Source organism: Hydractinia symbiolongicarpus, chromosome 4, assembly GCF_029227915.1.
Source record: "Hydractinia symbiolongicarpus strain clone_291-10 chromosome 4, HSymV2.1, whole genome shotgun sequence".
Taxonomy (NCBI): domain Eukaryota; kingdom Metazoa; phylum Cnidaria; class Hydrozoa; order Anthoathecata; family Hydractiniidae; genus Hydractinia; species Hydractinia symbiolongicarpus.
Genome location: NC_079878.1, coordinates 10,214,642 through 10,231,645, shown reverse-complemented (window position 1 = coordinate 10,231,645; position 17,004 = coordinate 10,214,642). Strand labels below are relative to the sequence as shown.

The 17,004-nt window shown below is 34.6% G+C and overlaps 1 protein-coding gene across 3 annotated transcripts; it reads left to right on the top strand.

The window, feature by feature from the left end:
• Positions 1 to 4,811: 4,811 nt before the first annotated feature.
• Positions 4,812 to 15,928, top strand: LOC130641180 (uncharacterized). Of its 3 annotated transcripts, none has more exons than XM_057447868.1 (6): positions 4,812 to 4,908; positions 10,613 to 10,936; positions 11,253 to 11,512; positions 13,331 to 13,494; positions 13,854 to 14,181; positions 14,517 to 15,928. In XM_057447868.1, the coding sequence occupies exons 2-6, from the start codon at positions 10,625 to 10,627 to the stop codon at positions 15,469 to 15,471; spliced, it is 2,019 nt and encodes a 672-aa protein (XP_057303851.1). In that variant the 5' UTR covers positions 4,812 to 4,908; positions 10,613 to 10,624; the 3' UTR covers positions 15,472 to 15,928. The 3 variants fall into 3 exon arrangements, with proteins under 3 accessions (XP_057303851.1, XP_057303852.1, XP_057303853.1); XM_057447869.1 differs by lacking the exon at positions 4,812 to 4,908 and adding an exon at positions 6,615 to 6,685; XM_057447870.1 differs by lacking the exon at positions 4,812 to 4,908 and adding an exon at positions 9,389 to 9,859.
• The last annotated feature ends 1,076 nt before the right edge of the window (positions 15,929 to 17,004 follow it).

Here is a 17,004-nt window from a genome sequence, read left to right as displayed (position 1 = left end):
TAAGTCTTAGGCATCTAGCTAGTTAGTTATATATTCAATAAAAAACCCAAACCAGAGCTAGCTTAGATAGTTGGCTAGCTAAGTATAAAATATGTTCTTAATGGTTGCGGAAGTGCTCCACTGGATTTGCTTAGCGACGTGTGTCAATACTACAAACCTCACCTGGCTGTGTAGCACGATTTACCTGCACTTAAGCGCTCAGCTCATCGTAATTACAATTTATGTCATTTTTGTTTTGTGTCAACGGGAAAAGAAAAAAATATAATTACACGAAAATAGAAAATTGCTGTTTAATAACTGAACAGAGTTGTAGCATGTATTGCCATGTTAGACCAGCGTAGGAAATCGAAATTTCTTTGGTGAAAGGTACAGCAATAAAACAAATTGTGGGAGGCACAAGTTTTTTCTCCTAAAATTTGCTATTAATGAATACTAATAAATATTAGCGAACATAGATAAATTAATACAATAATAAGTAAAGTGTTAAAATAATAAAAAGGTGTATTACACCCAGCTTCGCATACAAATTTTCATTAGAAAAGTTTTAATTTGCCGAAGGTTAGGGACAAATGACGAAACTAGAGAATATGGCAATTTCTTATAATATCTTTATTTTTTAAACTTTTAACATTTTTCCTTTGTGGTAACAAAAACCGAACTACATAACTGAAAAGGAATATGTATTATATTGTAGTGATTTGTTATATAAAATTAAAATTTTGGTAAAAATATTTAAAGGCTTGAAATGGTTGCACAAAATCTGAATAACAAGAGTGAAGTCGAGTGTCCTGGTCTGAAAATGGCTTAGCTTAGCTAAGTCAATAAACATCAAACACTGTTTTCTCTCTACGCTGTTAAATATGGGATGACATATCGCTTAAAATGATCTAAATATAGTACCGTTTCTCTTATTATCACAGAATTTCGTACGGCAACACGACTGAAGATGATGCTAACATTACTGTCTTTAAAAAACTCTTTAGTTTTATTCATCAAAGTAGATTTACTAAAGCTTGATTTTGTGTGACATTTAACACGTCCTTTTTTCAGATATTCCCCATACGCAAAGATGAATTTGTATTCCAAATTCTTTAAAGATTCCAGCAACGCTGTAAGCTTAGGAGAATAATTTGGATTTGGACGTTTTACCATCTTAAATGCTTCTTTTAAGTTGGATAACACATCTTTGCAGCCACATTAACACGAAGTGGTGATGAGCGTCGATCTACATTTGGTAGGAAACTGCAAACTTTCGAATGTCAGTCCAAATTCTTTTTGCTTTTCTTTAAAGATATCTGTTGAGTATGTTAGCCACACGCTTGTAGCAACATTTACTCACTGAGTTAATAATACACCGATTTGCATGATTCTAACTAATAATACTTCACTATACTTCTTTGAGTTTTAAACACAAAGATCTTGTGTGTAGCAAATGTTACAGGGAAAGGCTATTTTATACAAGCATGCCAAGATCCCTACATACTTCGCGAATATCGTCAGCTTTCAAAGGTTGAATAATGCATGGTCCTACAACAACCAAGCCATTATTCAAACCCACTTAACCATATCCTGAAGGAACGCCAAAATAAACGGCATGTATGGGAGAAACGGCATCCCTTTGTTATTTGTTTACACGCGCCAGTGCACAACTTTGGTACAAATTTGTTTTTCGAAATGCAAGAAACAGGAGATGTTTTGACACTAGAAACTTCTTTGAGTTTTGAGAATCATGACCTGATCTGTAGCAAATTACCTTACACGTTTTCTATGGAAACAGCCTGGAAGGTAAATTGGTGAAATTACCTGTGTTGTACGTTACCGAAATTATCTGTGTTGTACTTTACCGAGATTACCTAGATATGTCCAAGCAATATAACTTTGGCCAATAAGCTAATCCTTCATTTTCTCTTAGTCAAGCCAAAGGATCTTCCAAAGAGAGAGCCTTTTCTTTGTACTCTTTCAGTAACAAACGTTCTCGATGTCCCTGAAAGAAGAGAAGTGAAAAAATGTGTAGTCAAAAAAACAAAAAAAGCTTGCAAAAGAAAAAAAAACGAGAACATAGCTTTTTGATACCACATACCTTATAAGAAAATGAAAATAAAGGATTTCTTTTTGGCCAAAGTATCGAATTAACGATTTAAAGATTTATTTCTAATACCCAAGTACTGTTAAGTGCATTCGCACCATATATATTAAAATCGTCACACGACTTGATCTCAAGCTCAGCTAAATTGCATTTTTGTGACATTTTAAACATTCACTTTTGATTTTTTCCATGTAGCAATTCAAAGTTTTACTCGAAATTTTTTCCCGGTTATTTTTGTGGTGTATTTTGAAGAACGAATTTTCATTTTGAAAAAGGTGTATTCACTAAAATAATTTTTCATATAAGTAAAATTATAAGCTTCAAAAACCAAATCTTGATCAGTTGGCAACATTTTTAGATTAGGCGGAGCTCCATGGCATATAATACACGTCTGCACCACATATTCGGAGAATGGCCGATGCTCATGAGGATATGAAAAAAATTGTGCTTGCTTTTGGTGTAATAAGTATAGTATTCCTCATTTTGCATAAGCAAGGCTAGACAGTTTTACAGTTTTCACAAGCAATAAAACTTCGACGTCGAGTGTACGTCATGACTAGCTACAACGAAAGCAACTGCAATGTATAAATTTTGAACAATAAAATATTTTACGTTAGCAGCTGAACGTAAGAAGAACTTGATTTTCCTTGCTAGAATGCCAGGTAGGACAGCTGCAGCTTTACCGGCTAGCCATTTTAGCATGTTAGGAATCCTCTCAAACTGTTTTCACACAAAGCGCTTACCACTACTACATCCAGTACTAGCCGCTGCATCAGCAGCACTGCCTCCATCATTCTTGGTCCAGGTGTTGCAGGTACACCAGACCTTTCTTCTGTTTCTTTACGCCCGCTGATGCCACCTATAAAATCTTCAACATTGCACTGAAATTTAACAAGGTAAGTTAAGAAGGTCCTGTGGAATGGTCTTGCTGCATGGGCATGGCATTTAAAAAAATACTGCCCAGTAAGGTCATCACAATAAGAAAGGAGGATACTAGCCTTAAGGAAGACCTACAACTGCATAAGGTTTGAAAGGAGTAGTGGACGAAGTCTTTTACAATCCTAAAAGTAAATTGATTACTATACCCGTGAAAGTTGAGATAAGCAAACTTCACTCGCACGCGACCCTTACCAGGATCATTTCGAGTAAATCGTATAACAGCCCTGAATCTAACCTTAAGATTAGAAATTTTCACAATAAAAATTATGCTCTGCTTGGATTCTTAGCTTCCACTCGGTAAGATATTGTCTAGAATGTCTAAAGAATTTTGTGTGTGCCCAATGGAGAGTAAAAAAGGGACGACCTGTCACCTTTCATTGCTTGACGAATCTTTGACGAATTAAAATTTGCATCAGATGTTTCGATCATGCCAAGTGTCAATCTCAAAGGTAAACAACATGTGCAGTGGTGTCGATTATGCGAGAACGATTTTCGAAGTTCCAAATTCAAACTATGCGTTGAAAGTTGAATCTGCGAACATAGTAAGGTGAGAAGGCAGTGTACGAGCATTATATTTTAAGATTTAAGTGTCTTTTTATTATCCTGTTGGTCACCTAGTAGATATCATTAACCCTCAAACCTCATAAGGGGATTTAGGGAAATGAGGGAGTAGTTTCCACAATTTTCTTGGGTGCAACAACAAAATAAAGCATAGTTTATTGAACACTTAGACGGAAAAAATACGATAAGGGCTGGCATATAGGACACATAATACCATCTTCAAACTGACATATGGAATCCAGTGATAAAAAAGCAAATTGGACATATCGAACTTTTGTGCTGTAACTACATGATCAGTCTAAAGATATGGTTAATTTTTTTCAACAAAATTCGGAATAAGTGTGAATAACGTGTGGAGGAAATGGTAATAAAATCGATTTTTTTTAAAGCAGTGAACGGATAGCATTAATTGTCTCTTGATAAAAAGAAAATTGGACTTCAGGTACTACTACAGGTCAGGTTAATAGCGTGACAAATGCAGTAGCCGATTATTTGAAATTTTACTTAAAAGAAGCGCCTGGTAATTAAACGTCGTTTGACACTACAATAATTAATTTAATTTATCGCGTTTATTAAAGGACAGAAGGCTGGGTGAGGGGCGCCTAATTTAAAAGAGGGATCCATGTAAAATATTTAGTGCTATTGTACGCAAGAGAAAGTGAAAGGTGTTCTATTTTAATAACCATGATACAATCCAGAATAAACTTTTGACCCTCCCAGAAAAAGACAATCTTCCTAGAGATTTTTGTTTGAGACGTATTTTGATGTCTGTGACAAACGTTAGGTTTATTTTCCACAAAGAAAAAACGATTTAGTTGAAACGTTCATATGCCAACCTTTTTTCTAACGCACGCTGCTTTTTATTTAAATCAGGGGCAAGTGCTGGTAACTATGTTGCGTCCACGCTTCCAATATACAGCTTGATGATCCGAACAAGCGAAATGAGTTTAGTCTTTTCAGGGTTCTCAATATAAGAAAGTAAAATTTTCAAATAAGCGCCCAGTTTCACAAGGTAGTTTTCGATTAAGCGCCCCCCATTATCAGGTGGGCGCTTATTCAAGGAGGGGCGCGCTTAATAAGTGCTGGGCGCTCATTGAACTTTAAGGAAATTAACTGGGCGCTTATTCAAAAGGGGGGAACTTAAAAAATGCTGGGCGCTTAATTGCATCATTGCGACGGTATCCGTAGCCTGGGTTCTTCTGGGTGGGCGCAGTGTCAGTCGTTACTACTGCAGCCGCCCCTAGTCTTCGGCACTACAAAATAGACATAGAGTTCAAAGTCCACGAAAAGACGCGATTGACAAAACCATATTTCGGTTGAGGGTAAGTAACTCAATTTCATAATTAACTATTATTTTAATTTAAAATCCTTTTAATTTAAAATTCGATTTCTGAGGGTCTTAACAACATTTAATGTTTATAGCAACAGTTCAAGCAAATTGAGCTAGCTGTTCACTTGATTACTAAAATAAGGCCTTTGGTCTGTTGGCAATGTGTTTTTCTTTCTTTTTATTCACACATTTTATCATATGTTTAGTTTCATAATATATATAGGTTTGTTTTGCATTTATGCATCTATGTTTTATGATTTTTGTATAATCAGTTTAGCGACAATTAGACAAATTATAACAGTGTCAGTTAAGAATATCCTAAGAATATGTTCAACCTAGATTGTTTGTTCTAAATATAAAAAGAATTTTCCAATAGCTATACAGCAACTTATAGTTGTTGGATTTCGACTTTCATGACTTACACGAAAGTCGAGCTTGTTAAATTGAAATATAACACTTACAGTGAGTTTGATCCTGTCCAACTAGATTGATACTTTGGTGATACTTCTGTTGATATAAACTCAGCGTCCCATGCAGCTGTATTAGTTAGATAACTATTAATGAGAAGATACAACTATCAGAGCTGAAGGCAGCGAAAAACAAAAATGGTTATTTTTCCGGCATGTATGTAATTTACAGACTCGAACATATAGATATATCTAGAGTTTTTATTTTCTACAGCCTTGGTCATGTTTTCATCCAGAATGAGTCTTGCTGAAATATTTCTTTGCAATATACTTTTGGGAAAAAATATTGAACCAGCAAGCAAAGTGCACTGGTCTGTTCATTGCACAAAACGCGTTTGTCGGATTTTTAATATGTGCGCGGGATATACGGAATGTGAGCGTTTTAACTGGTTCATAGCCCTTATATATTTTCAGGACATAGACATGCTAAAAATATAATTAAGAATACCAGGGATAGTGTTTCTCAAGAAAGTTAGGAACTTTTTTGTAAGAATATATATATATTAAACAATGGGTCAAAAGTTTAGATTATTCTAAGAATATATCTACCCTTGATTGTTTGTTCTAAATATAAAAAAATTGCCAATAGCTATATATAGCAATATTTAGCAAGCTTTTTAGGCTACAAGGATTGTATTTGTCAAGAAAGTTAGGAACTTTTTTTTGTAAGAATACATTCTAAACAATGGGTCAGAATATCCTAAGAATATGTCTAAGCTTGATTGTTTGTTCAATATGAAAATTTTTATGATGCACAAAATTAATCAGAGGTTTACTTTTTTATTGCATATCAAACAAACTGAACTTTTTTATGTCCAAAGCAATGTTGTTGCATACAGTAGAAATTGGCATTAAAAATAGTAACTTTTAGATGGCCTTATTTTTTTTAAATATGTCTTTTGAGGTTATAGTTATGGTAAGAAAATATTAAAAATAATATACTATTCTTATAAAAATTTACATAAGCTGTACAAAGTAATTTTGCCGTTGTTACTCTATTTAACACTACAGACTGGGTGATTCAGTGTTGATGTTGTTATAAAAAACCTAAACATAAAAACTAAACTTAAATCAATGTTTTCATCTGTTACATTACAACCGTTTGAAAAATATTCAATTCTTAAATTCAAAAAACGCTGCACTGTTATCTTCTTTGATTTTATGCATGATTTTGTTGATTATAAGTTTGGGTCTGTAAGGCAAACTGTTGTTTTAATATTTTGGGTTAAAATATTTCGGTAGACAATTACTAATAGAATCACTTGGTGGTGGAGTTTTAATTGTGTTAAACCATTATCATTGGTAAGTCGTTGTCTTCAGTTAAGATTCTGTTCCATAGTGTTAGTTGAATCAATCACACTAATTTAGCGTTGCGTTATATACACAGAAAAGAACTATTGCAAAGATGACCTACAGGACAATTGTTAAATATTGGAAAAAATCCTCTGAATGTTACAATGATGACCGATGTATCAATGAAGATAGAGTTTTCTATAAAAGAAAAGACAGTGGAAAATGGCATGGACCAGACACTGTAATTGGACAGGAGAATAAGCAGGTCCTTGTAAAACATGGTGGAAGTTATGTTAGAGTATACATGTGTCGCTTGCAGAAGTTTGACCAAGTTTTGCATTCACAAAAATCACATCACAAGACACAGAAAGGAGTACTGAAGTGACAACTACACAAGTAAACAATTGCATTCCACTTAAATGCGATGATGTTTTTGGTAAATGTGTTGGTGCAGATGATGTTTTTGGTGAATGTGTTGGTGCAGATGATTTTGACAGTAAAAATACAGAAGAACCAGAAAATGAGAAAACAACAAATTTACAAACAACAAAAGAAACAACATCAGACGGTGCCTCAATGAATGAAATCACAAAAGTTGTGGACAAAAATCATTTACAAGCTAACTCCCGACAAGGGGATTGGTCCACAGCAGAGCTGGACAAGTGAGCAAAAAAGGAAAAGAAGGCAGACAGTATGGTAGCTGTTTAAATGCCAAAATGAAGACACAGGTGAAATAAATTGGTTAGATTTCAAAAGATGTGTGAGTAACTGGCAACCTGTTGTTGAGACAAACAAAACTGAAGAAGTACTATTATCGACTTAAGCAACTGTTACAGATGAGGTCCTAAATGCAAAGTATAAAGACTTCACCAATTGGAGGACAACAAAGTTTTTTCCACCATAGAAGATAAGGGTCAATCTGTAATATCCACAAGATGGGTGGTCGCAACAAAGAACATGGGGATACAAAACAGTTAAAGGTCGTTTGGTTTCGAAAATAAAAAGAGGTAAAAAATCCCCAACTTTTTCAAAAGAAAGTCTTTGCATTGTACTTACGATGTTAGCAACATACGAATGGGAATGTCACACCTTAGATGTCAAGACCGCATTTCTTCAAGGCAACCAGATTGACAGAGAGATTATCATAAAGCCCCTAAAGGAAGCAAATCAACAGGTGTGTTTTGGAAACTAAATAAACTTGTATACAGCCTTGCTGATGCTTCAAGAGCTTTGTATCTACGTGTGAAGGAAGAGCTAATCGGCTTGGGGTTGAGAATGTCTTTATTTGATGAAGCATTATTTTATTGGATTCAAGATGATTGCTGCCAAGGACTGATTGTAATATAGGTTGATAATTTTCTGTGGGGAGGATTCCATGATTTTCAAGTGACAGACATCAACAACTAACACATGAAGAACAATCAAACTTCCAATGCATGTGTGGACAACTAAACTCGATGTCATCACAATCAAGGCCTGATATTTCATTTGATGTGTGCCAGCTAAGCAGAAAACTAAACTATGCAGTAGTTGATGATGTTATGAGAGCCAATAAAGTGGTAAAGAAGTTGAAATTGGATCCCAACATTTCCATGAAATTTTGGAAGCTTAGTTTCCATTACAACTGATCTTATATTCTGATGTTTCATTTGGGAACCTTCAAGATGGCAGCTCTCAAAGTGGAATTTTTATTTTCCTGAAAGGTGTTGAGAATCTTGAAAATTAAGAGGGTTGCGAGTAGCACTCTTGCTGCTGAGACACTTGCTCTTGTTAATGGTATTGATTCATGCATATGGGTGAAGAATGTGATAAATTAAGTGTTGAATACTAATCTAGAAGGCATCTTATGTCATACAAATAACAAATCATTATTCGAAGCTGCCCTTTCAACAAAGTCTTTGGAAGACAAACGGTTAAGGGTTGATATGTCTTAACTTAGACAGAGTGTCAATCAGAAAAAGATTAAATTGAAGTGGATTTCTACCAAACATCAGTTAGCAGACGTATTAACAAAACAAGGAGCAAATAGCACACTCTTAATGAATGTGCTACAGAGGGGTCATGAAGAATAATAGTGAACAATTAAATGTTGAGTTTTGAAAATTTGAATATTTTGCTTAAAAATTAAAGTTTCTTTTAGTTTTTATCTTTTGGAATTTTTATGTTTAAATTCCACACAAATAATCACACGAAGAAAGAGAGATACATGTAGTGATGACTTAACCAAGACCAGTACAGTAGAGGGTTTTGGTGAAATGCGGGTTTTGCCCCTAGACCACTGTACTAAGCGAGTTGGAGTTGCTATAAGTTCCTCTCACATTCCAATAACCAACTGAAAGCCACACAAAAAGAAAATAGAGGGAGATTGTTGATCTTCTATCTAGGCGATTACTAATAATTGTTGGTGGGGTTTTAATTGTGTTTTAATAGTATCATTGGTAATTCCTATATACATATAAAGAAATATATACAATATTCAAGTTTTCATATTTCTCTTTTATGTGTTTTCAGCTATTAATTTTTTATATTTTTAGTATAATTTTGTAAGGTTTGTTGATGCAATAGACTGAATAGCTTTTTGCATGACTTATCAAAAATGTTGGGTTTTTTTAATGTTTGGTGTTCTTTTTTTCCCAGGTGTACTTCTGGAATGGCAAAGCAAGTATATAGTTTTAGCGTATTCCGCTTTTTACGTAACGGTTGTTAGACACTTTGGATTATTTAAGACATTTTATTTTATAAATTTTTTTATTTTTGTTTGTTGCACATGCTTTTATTTTTAGACGTTTTGTTTCAGCGATTATAAATATAGAATAATGCAGATTGTAAGCAATATCGATCCCAGGACTTTTTTTCTCTTTTTGCCATTATGTTATGTAGAGGAGACAAAAATTTTAATAAAAAATACGGTTGGTCAGTTGACACCAACACAAGATATTTGTGGCGTCCGCTTAATATTAATAAATTAAACTGTCTTGCTCCACCAAAAAATTTTCGCTGCCTGCTATGTAAATTGACTTATGATAAAACTTTAGATTTTATGTTGGTGATGTGATGTAGTGATCATGTACCTACTCTATTCCAGTTATATTTGAAGGGTGGCAAAATTATGGTCTATGTGTTATTAATGGCCTGCGTTGTAAGAGCTGGCAAATAAAATGGCTGAAAAATAAAGAAAAAAAGGTGGGCTTGCCTTAACCTTTTTCATTAAAAGTATGATAAATGAAAACTAGTTTGCGAATTGTTACTGTGTAGTCAGAGTTTATAATTTTCTTTAAAAAATATCCTCATTCTCCGGTAAAATGCCTTTGTTGAAAGTTCAAAAGCATAGCCATTGTATACAGAATTATTTTAAAGTAGCTGGAAGTAGGTAGCTGGAAAAAACAATGGGAGACTTAAGAAATTAAACTACCTTTATTTCCAGTTTTATAAGTAAATTTTAGACCTTTATATTTTTAGGGAAGTCATATAACTCATTCTTTACTTAAAAATAAATTAAAAAAATGTATATATATATATATATATATATATATATATATATATGCTAATCATTTTAAATATATACAAGAAATTACCTAATTGCCCGTACATATTGCCATTAATGTAATCATCATTCTCGGCTTAACGTCCGTTCTCCATGCTAGCATGGGTTGGACGGGGTATATTAATGACTCTCTTCCAATCTCATGTAGACTGTGTTAGATCAAACTCAACCTCCTCTGTATCAAGTTTTTCTCGGTCTGCCTCTAGGCTTTGCCCCAGGAACTATCAAGTCTCTACACTTTCTTACCCAATTATCCTCCGTAATATGACTATATAAGTTGCATTGTATAAGTTCCATGGAATGTATACTTTTTTTAAACTTTTTTAATAGTTGGGGGTCTGGCACAACTTTATTTTCTGGCATAATAAATTACTTTTTTAATAAATATATAGATACACTAGACAATGTTCGCATGTAAGATGCTTAAGTCAAGTCAAAGGTTTGCTGTTTCAACTGGGGCTTCAAGTTTCACTACTAAGCTTAAACCTCGGAACAGGCAATCATTAAACTTGAAAAGATGTGCTTGGACTGCTGTCGAACTTAACCGTGATCCAAAAGAGTTGCGATCAAAATGGCCAAAAGCATCTTTTGATGTAGACAAAATGACTGCTTTGATTGACCATGATAATCATGAGATGAGAAAGGAGATGAGAGAGTTTCTCAGTGATCCTGTGTTTCGACCAGAGTATAACATTAGCTTACAAGAGGAAAGAGAGGTTTGTAGCATTAGCATGTTCCGTGTTTTATATATTAAATTTTTAAAGTTTGGAAATTAGCTTCAAAACTGTTTAATGACTTCGTAGTTTTGTAGTTTTTATTTATGTTTGCGTGATGTAACACACTTGACATTTTAAAGCTTACATGTGCCTTATATACAATTATTTGGTTGCAGAAAGAATGAAATAAAGTCTTCTTTTCTCTGTTTTTTCTTCAATTTGCCTTGTGTGGTTCTTTTAAATTTATCAGACAATTTTTTTTTCATAGTCATATAGTTTAAAAATTTTTAACTGGAACATTTGATTGATTTTCTAGGTAGCTCTGCAGCGCTTGCAAAAGATTTGCGACAAAGGGTATATCTCAGTGCTTGATTTTCGCGACAATCCGTTGAAAATATTTGCAGCTCATGAGTTGGCCAGTATTGTGGATCCAGCAATGTCAACAAAAATGACAGTCCAGTTTAATTTGTTTGGTGGCACTGTTTTAAAACTTGGTACGGAACGTCATCACAAGAAACTTTTAAAAGGAATTGACTCATTGCAAGATGTAGGGTGTTTCGGACTGACAGAGCTTGGGTAAGGTTGGCCACGTTTTCCTAATTTTGAACAAGCTATCTTCTAGGAGAGCATCATAGTTTTTATTCCTTTAAATTAAAGGGGAACTGCGTGCAAAAAATATTTTTTGATATATTGTCAAAAATGGGTAATATATGTAAAAAAATAAGAAAGTGCAACTTAATTATGTCTGTTTTTATCTCAATAAAAGCAATTTTTTTGCCAGAATTATCCTTTTTTTTAACGGGCTGCGTAAAAACAAGAAAACTGGAAATAGTATCAAAAAAGACGTTGCAAAGTGTGACATGTAGCAAGCAGCAGAGAGAGGCCTACAAGAAAACACATCGAAAAGAAGAGGAGACATTACGATTAACTTATTTTTTAATAAACAAGAAGCAAAATAACTAAGCATATATTAAAAATAAATCTTTCTTTTTCGTCAAAAAACAACAATATTTCTCAAATGAACAAACAGTCTTCATAAAAAAAACTGTAAATGTTTTCAAAGACTTTTGATGCATTGTCCCTCTCCCGTTGAACCGTTATAATTTTAAAAAAGGAAATTTTATGGACAAAGGAGAACAGTAGCCCATTCTTTTTTATATTTTTTGTGTGATGGTCCTCAACTTGGAAAGTTTGCATATTAAATGAGAAACAATTCAGGGAGTAAAAGGGACAATTTTTTAGTCTCTGAAGTAAAACTTTGCTTATGAGTTGTGAGAAAAGATAATCATAAGTGGCAAGCAGGACGAAAAATTAACTTTAAAATATCAAATTTTAAAATGGAAGAAGGTAACAAACTTGTGAAACAATATTAGTAAAATGAAAGTGAACGTAAATTATACAATGGCGTGGACTTGAAGACCAGTGACTTTTTTTACATTCAAGAAATCAAGATGAACTTTGTCTCACTATCATATCCCTTTGGAAACAATCGCCAGTGAAATGTTTTGAGCAGATGTAAAAAACAGAACCTTTTGTTAAAGACCTATCTCTTTTAATCGCTTGCAATCATTTTTTACGAAGTGTGTTGTTTGATTTTTCTTAACGTATCTTATGAAAACTAAGCAATTTGTTAAACGTGCAGCGACATGTACAACCGAAAGCTGATCAACTTGGCATATTTAGCATAAAATAAGATGGAATTGCGAGTAGCTATATTTGTGAAAACTATAAACGATTTACAAATTTGCTACTTTATTAGACCAGTCACTTCATAAAATTGCGCTTTCCACACTTTGTAACGTCACGCATCACGTTCGTCCCAGTTTTTTTTTACGGAATTGGGATTTGTAGCTCTATTTTGGGGTGATAAACTTTATATTCTTGGCACTTGGTACAGGTGTTGCGTACAGAGGTATTTGCGCAAACTGATATATACAGGCAAAATTCAGGCAAAAATATGTTAAAAAACTAGCTACCGACTGGTGGTTTTGTGGTAGAGCGTTAACTCTGTGACCAAGCCATGCCAAAGACTATTAAGTGTAAATCTATCCTTTATGCTTAACATTCAGCCTGAGAATAGGATTGATATTATTTGAGCGGCTGTTGTAATTACACGCCCTCTGTAGCTCAAATTGAAGGTTTAAATGCCCTAGGGCCCTCTTTTCAGGACCGTCATCAATCAGCAGCATTAGAATCTAAGGAGGGTAAATAATCGTAGTAATTAAACTAATTATGAAAATTTCTAATTTTACTTGACTGATCCTGAAAACGCAAGTAATTCTTTCGTGCAAACTGATAAACATTGACCGATATAAAAAAAACTGTCAATTTAAACCGATGGCTTTTTTATTCTTTTTTGTTTTATTTTACTGGTATGTTTTTATATTCTGGTAGTTATGGCAACAATGCGGTGGAAATGGAAACCACAGCTGTGTATGACAAAGCCACGAAAGAATTCATCATAAACACACCTACACCACTGGCGCAGAAATATTGGATCACTAATGGAGCCATCCATGCAAAACACTGTGTGGTGTTCGCACAATTAAAAATAGGCGGTAGGTCTCAACCGAAATTGTTTCATTCAGCTTCTTTGTTTTTAATTTAGACTCTGGCAGTTTAATTGAAATATACTAGGCAACCTGAGATAACTTCAGTTGGGAAAGGAAATGGTGTTTTATAAGATAGCTTTTTCGCAAAATTAAGTTGTCAGACAAAAGTTGATTATAAAATATATTTTTATAAAAAAGCGTATACATTCTGATGGGCTCAATTTCTAAAAGATTAAATGCATAAAATAATGGTTAGGGATATTTATAACCTTTTTTACTAATGGAAAGAATGTGGCACGTCAGCATTTTTGTAAAGCAGGAACTTACAGTTTGTAAGTTTTTATGCCTGTTTATTCGTGTTTTAGACGTTGATCATGGCATACATGGTATACTTGTTCAAATCAGAGACGATAACTTAAAACCATTGCCTGGAATTACAGTGGAAGATATGGGATACAAGATGGGTGTAAATGGCGTGGACAACGCCAAACTCAGTTTTGATAATGTTCGAGTGCCAAGAGAAAATTTATTGAATAAATTTTCTGATGTGGCGGAGGATGGAACCTTCACTACTGATATCAAAAGCAACCGTGGTCGTTTTTTAACGGTAGCTGATCAATTGCTTTCCGGACGATTGTGCATAGCTGCCATGTCGCAAGGCGGTGCCAAAACTGCATTAGCAGTTGCCTTACGGTAGGTGCTTTATTCTATATATACTAGTCACTGGCCGTGAAAAAAATTCACGGCCCGTTCGTCCTTTTTACACTTTATTGCGTGCGTCTCGCTACTTGCGGTACCATTTCGCGTGACAGACAGACATATATGGGTATTATAATCTAAATATGCCTAAAGTATGTCTAACAGTGTTGGCCAAAGGTTTCTTTCTGCGTATCAGGGTAAAAATTTTTAGCTTTCAAAGTTTAGGCTGCAATTAATCTTCAATGTGCTAAATTTTCATGGACTTCACAGAGTTTGTAAGCTTATAAAAAGATGTAAGAGCTTTACATTTCTATACAACTTGATTTTAGGTACTCGGCAACAAGATTGACTGTAGGTCCAAAGGGTAAATCAGACAGACCGATATTGAGCTACCAACTTCAGCAGCGTGCTTTGATACCCCTATTAGCAGAAACTTACTGTTTGAACATCGGATTGGATTATGTAAAAGATAGGTGGGCGTTCCAAGCTGCTGATGGATCCGAACATGCTGATGTTGTCACAATGTGTTGCGTCATTAAGCCTCTGTGTGGATGGAATGTGGAAAATGTTGGAACTATCTGTCGCGAAAGAACCGGTGGACAAGGATTCTTGTCTGTCAATCGTTTAGGAACTGTTATCACGTCCTCCCATGCTTCGATGACTGCGGAAGGAGACAACTGCGTGTTGATGCAAAAGGTTGCTAAGGAACGGTTGACATCATACACGAAGTCTGATCTTATGACAATTTGGTTATCGTCGAAATTTAGCACTGGTATTTTATCGCGACCAAACCTTAACAGCATTGATTACTTGCATGGCTTGTTGAAAAAAAGAGAAGACTTGTTGTATTTAGAACTGGGCACGAAGATGGCAAAAGCTGGAAGAGCAAAACTGTTCGAAACATGGATGTACGACTCCAGTGATCTTGTTCAACATGCTGCGCATGCGTATGGTGAACGGTTGGTGAGCGAAGTGTGCACTAAAACTCGGCTTTCGGCAGATCCGTCATTACGAGATATTTTATTAAAGCTGCATCATCTATACGTGATCACAATTTTAGAGCGAAATCTAGGATGGTTTGTGGGTGAGCGACTTCTGCCTGCGTGGGCGGCTAAAAAAGTTCCAGAAGTTGCTCGCGAATTGTGCAAAGAGATTGCCCCTCAATCGCTTGCGCTTACGGACGCTTTCGCGCTGACAGACGACATGTTGTCAGCTCCAATTGCTCTGGATTGGATTAAGTACAACGAATATGACAATCAGGGAGAATTAAAATCAAAATTATAAATTTCGTATGCTGTGGAGCCTGATTTGACTTAGCCTGCCTATTTTTTCCCAGTAATAGACTGTATTTTAAAATAATAAAACAGAGCCTGAATTTTACAGAAGCAGCGGTTAAAACTTTAAATCAAATTTGTAATTTCTTTTTTGTTTCTTTCTTCTTGCATTTGGTGGTAATTATTTCGCAGAAGCCAAGCATTCTCTTTCTTATATCCTATTTTTTTCCACTAATAGAGTGTATTTTAAAATAATACAACACACATAATCAAAAAGTAATTTGTCTTTGTGAAAGAAATACTTTTATGACTTTTCGAAAAACTTCTGGCTCAAAAACTTCCTTTTCTTATGTAGTTCCAACCTCAATAAACCTACACATGGGCAGTTGAATGAATTAATCAGTTAATTTGTATGTAAATTTATGCTATTTCTGTAATTATTTTCATAATTATATGTAGTTTAACCACGACATATTTCTTTACGCCACCCCTATGACTGTTTGTTGTCAATAATGTGGTTGCTTGTCGATAGTCGGAGAAAAAAGCGTGGACTCGAAACCGTTGGTATACATATTCAGTCGATAAAAATATTAGGCACCTGTGGAAACACAAAATTCTACAAAAGTATCCTTTTTTGATGACTAATTATTTAAAATATTTGTTAAATTCTAACAATGTAAAGTATATACGAAGAACCTATAACAAACTAGGCGGTACCCGTGGAAAACTCACGCGATTACCCGTCCCGTTTATACCACAATGTTACTTGCGGTACCTGAATTGAACACTCCGTTAAGCTTTTCCAACAAACGTTCGAATCAAGTCATTTACTGTTATTCATTTTTATTTCGAAAAATCCACGGCCGGAATAAACATGCTAAAGACGGGTGCAAATGCGTCACTGTTCATCAAACTGTTTGATGAAAATTTTATCAAACTGCGAATAATTCGTCAAAGACGTTTTATCAAAACATTCGAAATGATTGAAGGCCTATTCATTTACAAAATTTCAAAATGGCGACTGATATGGCGAAACGTCTGGTGTTAAGTGAGCTTATGGATTCTGATGATCAAAAGCCACATCGAGGAAAAACACGCAGCTGGATAAAACGAAGAGATGAAAAGGGATACATTGTAAAGGAACTAAAAGCCTTGGCTTTATCATCAACCTTTAGCTTTAGTTCTTTTTTGTTTTTAGCAGCCGTTTTCTTCTTCTCTTTCTTTTTGTTGGCAAACAAATTGCCATTTTTGATCTCCGTTTCACCTTCTAACGTTGCCATTTTGTCTTGTTCAACGTTCAACGAATGACCGAATGAGCATTTGTGTTTTGTTATGGACTATCAAAAGCAGTATTCGAATGTTGAAAATGTTCGAAACGTTCGAAAGACCCTCCACTGTTGATGTTTTTTGCACTCATCGCAGTTATTTGTTTGATGAAAAGTTTGATCACGAACAAACTTCATCAAACTCAATTTTTTTCTTCTTTTCTCATTTTTTCGAAAAAATCGTGTTTGATGGTTCAACTCAAATGTGTCAAAATTTT

Coding starts and splice junctions, on each gene's coding strand:
- LOC130641180 (XM_057447868.1), top strand. CDS start 10,625: ATGTTCGCATGTAAGATGCTTAAGTCAAGTCAAAGGTTTGCTGTTTCA. Junction 11,513..13,330: donor TTCGGACTGACAGAGCTTGG/GTAAGGTTGGCC, acceptor ATATTCTGGTAG/TTATGGCAACAATGCGGTGG. Junction 14,182..14,516: donor GCATTAGCAGTTGCCTTACG/GTAGGTGCTTTA, acceptor ACTTGATTTTAG/GTACTCGGCAACAAGATTGA.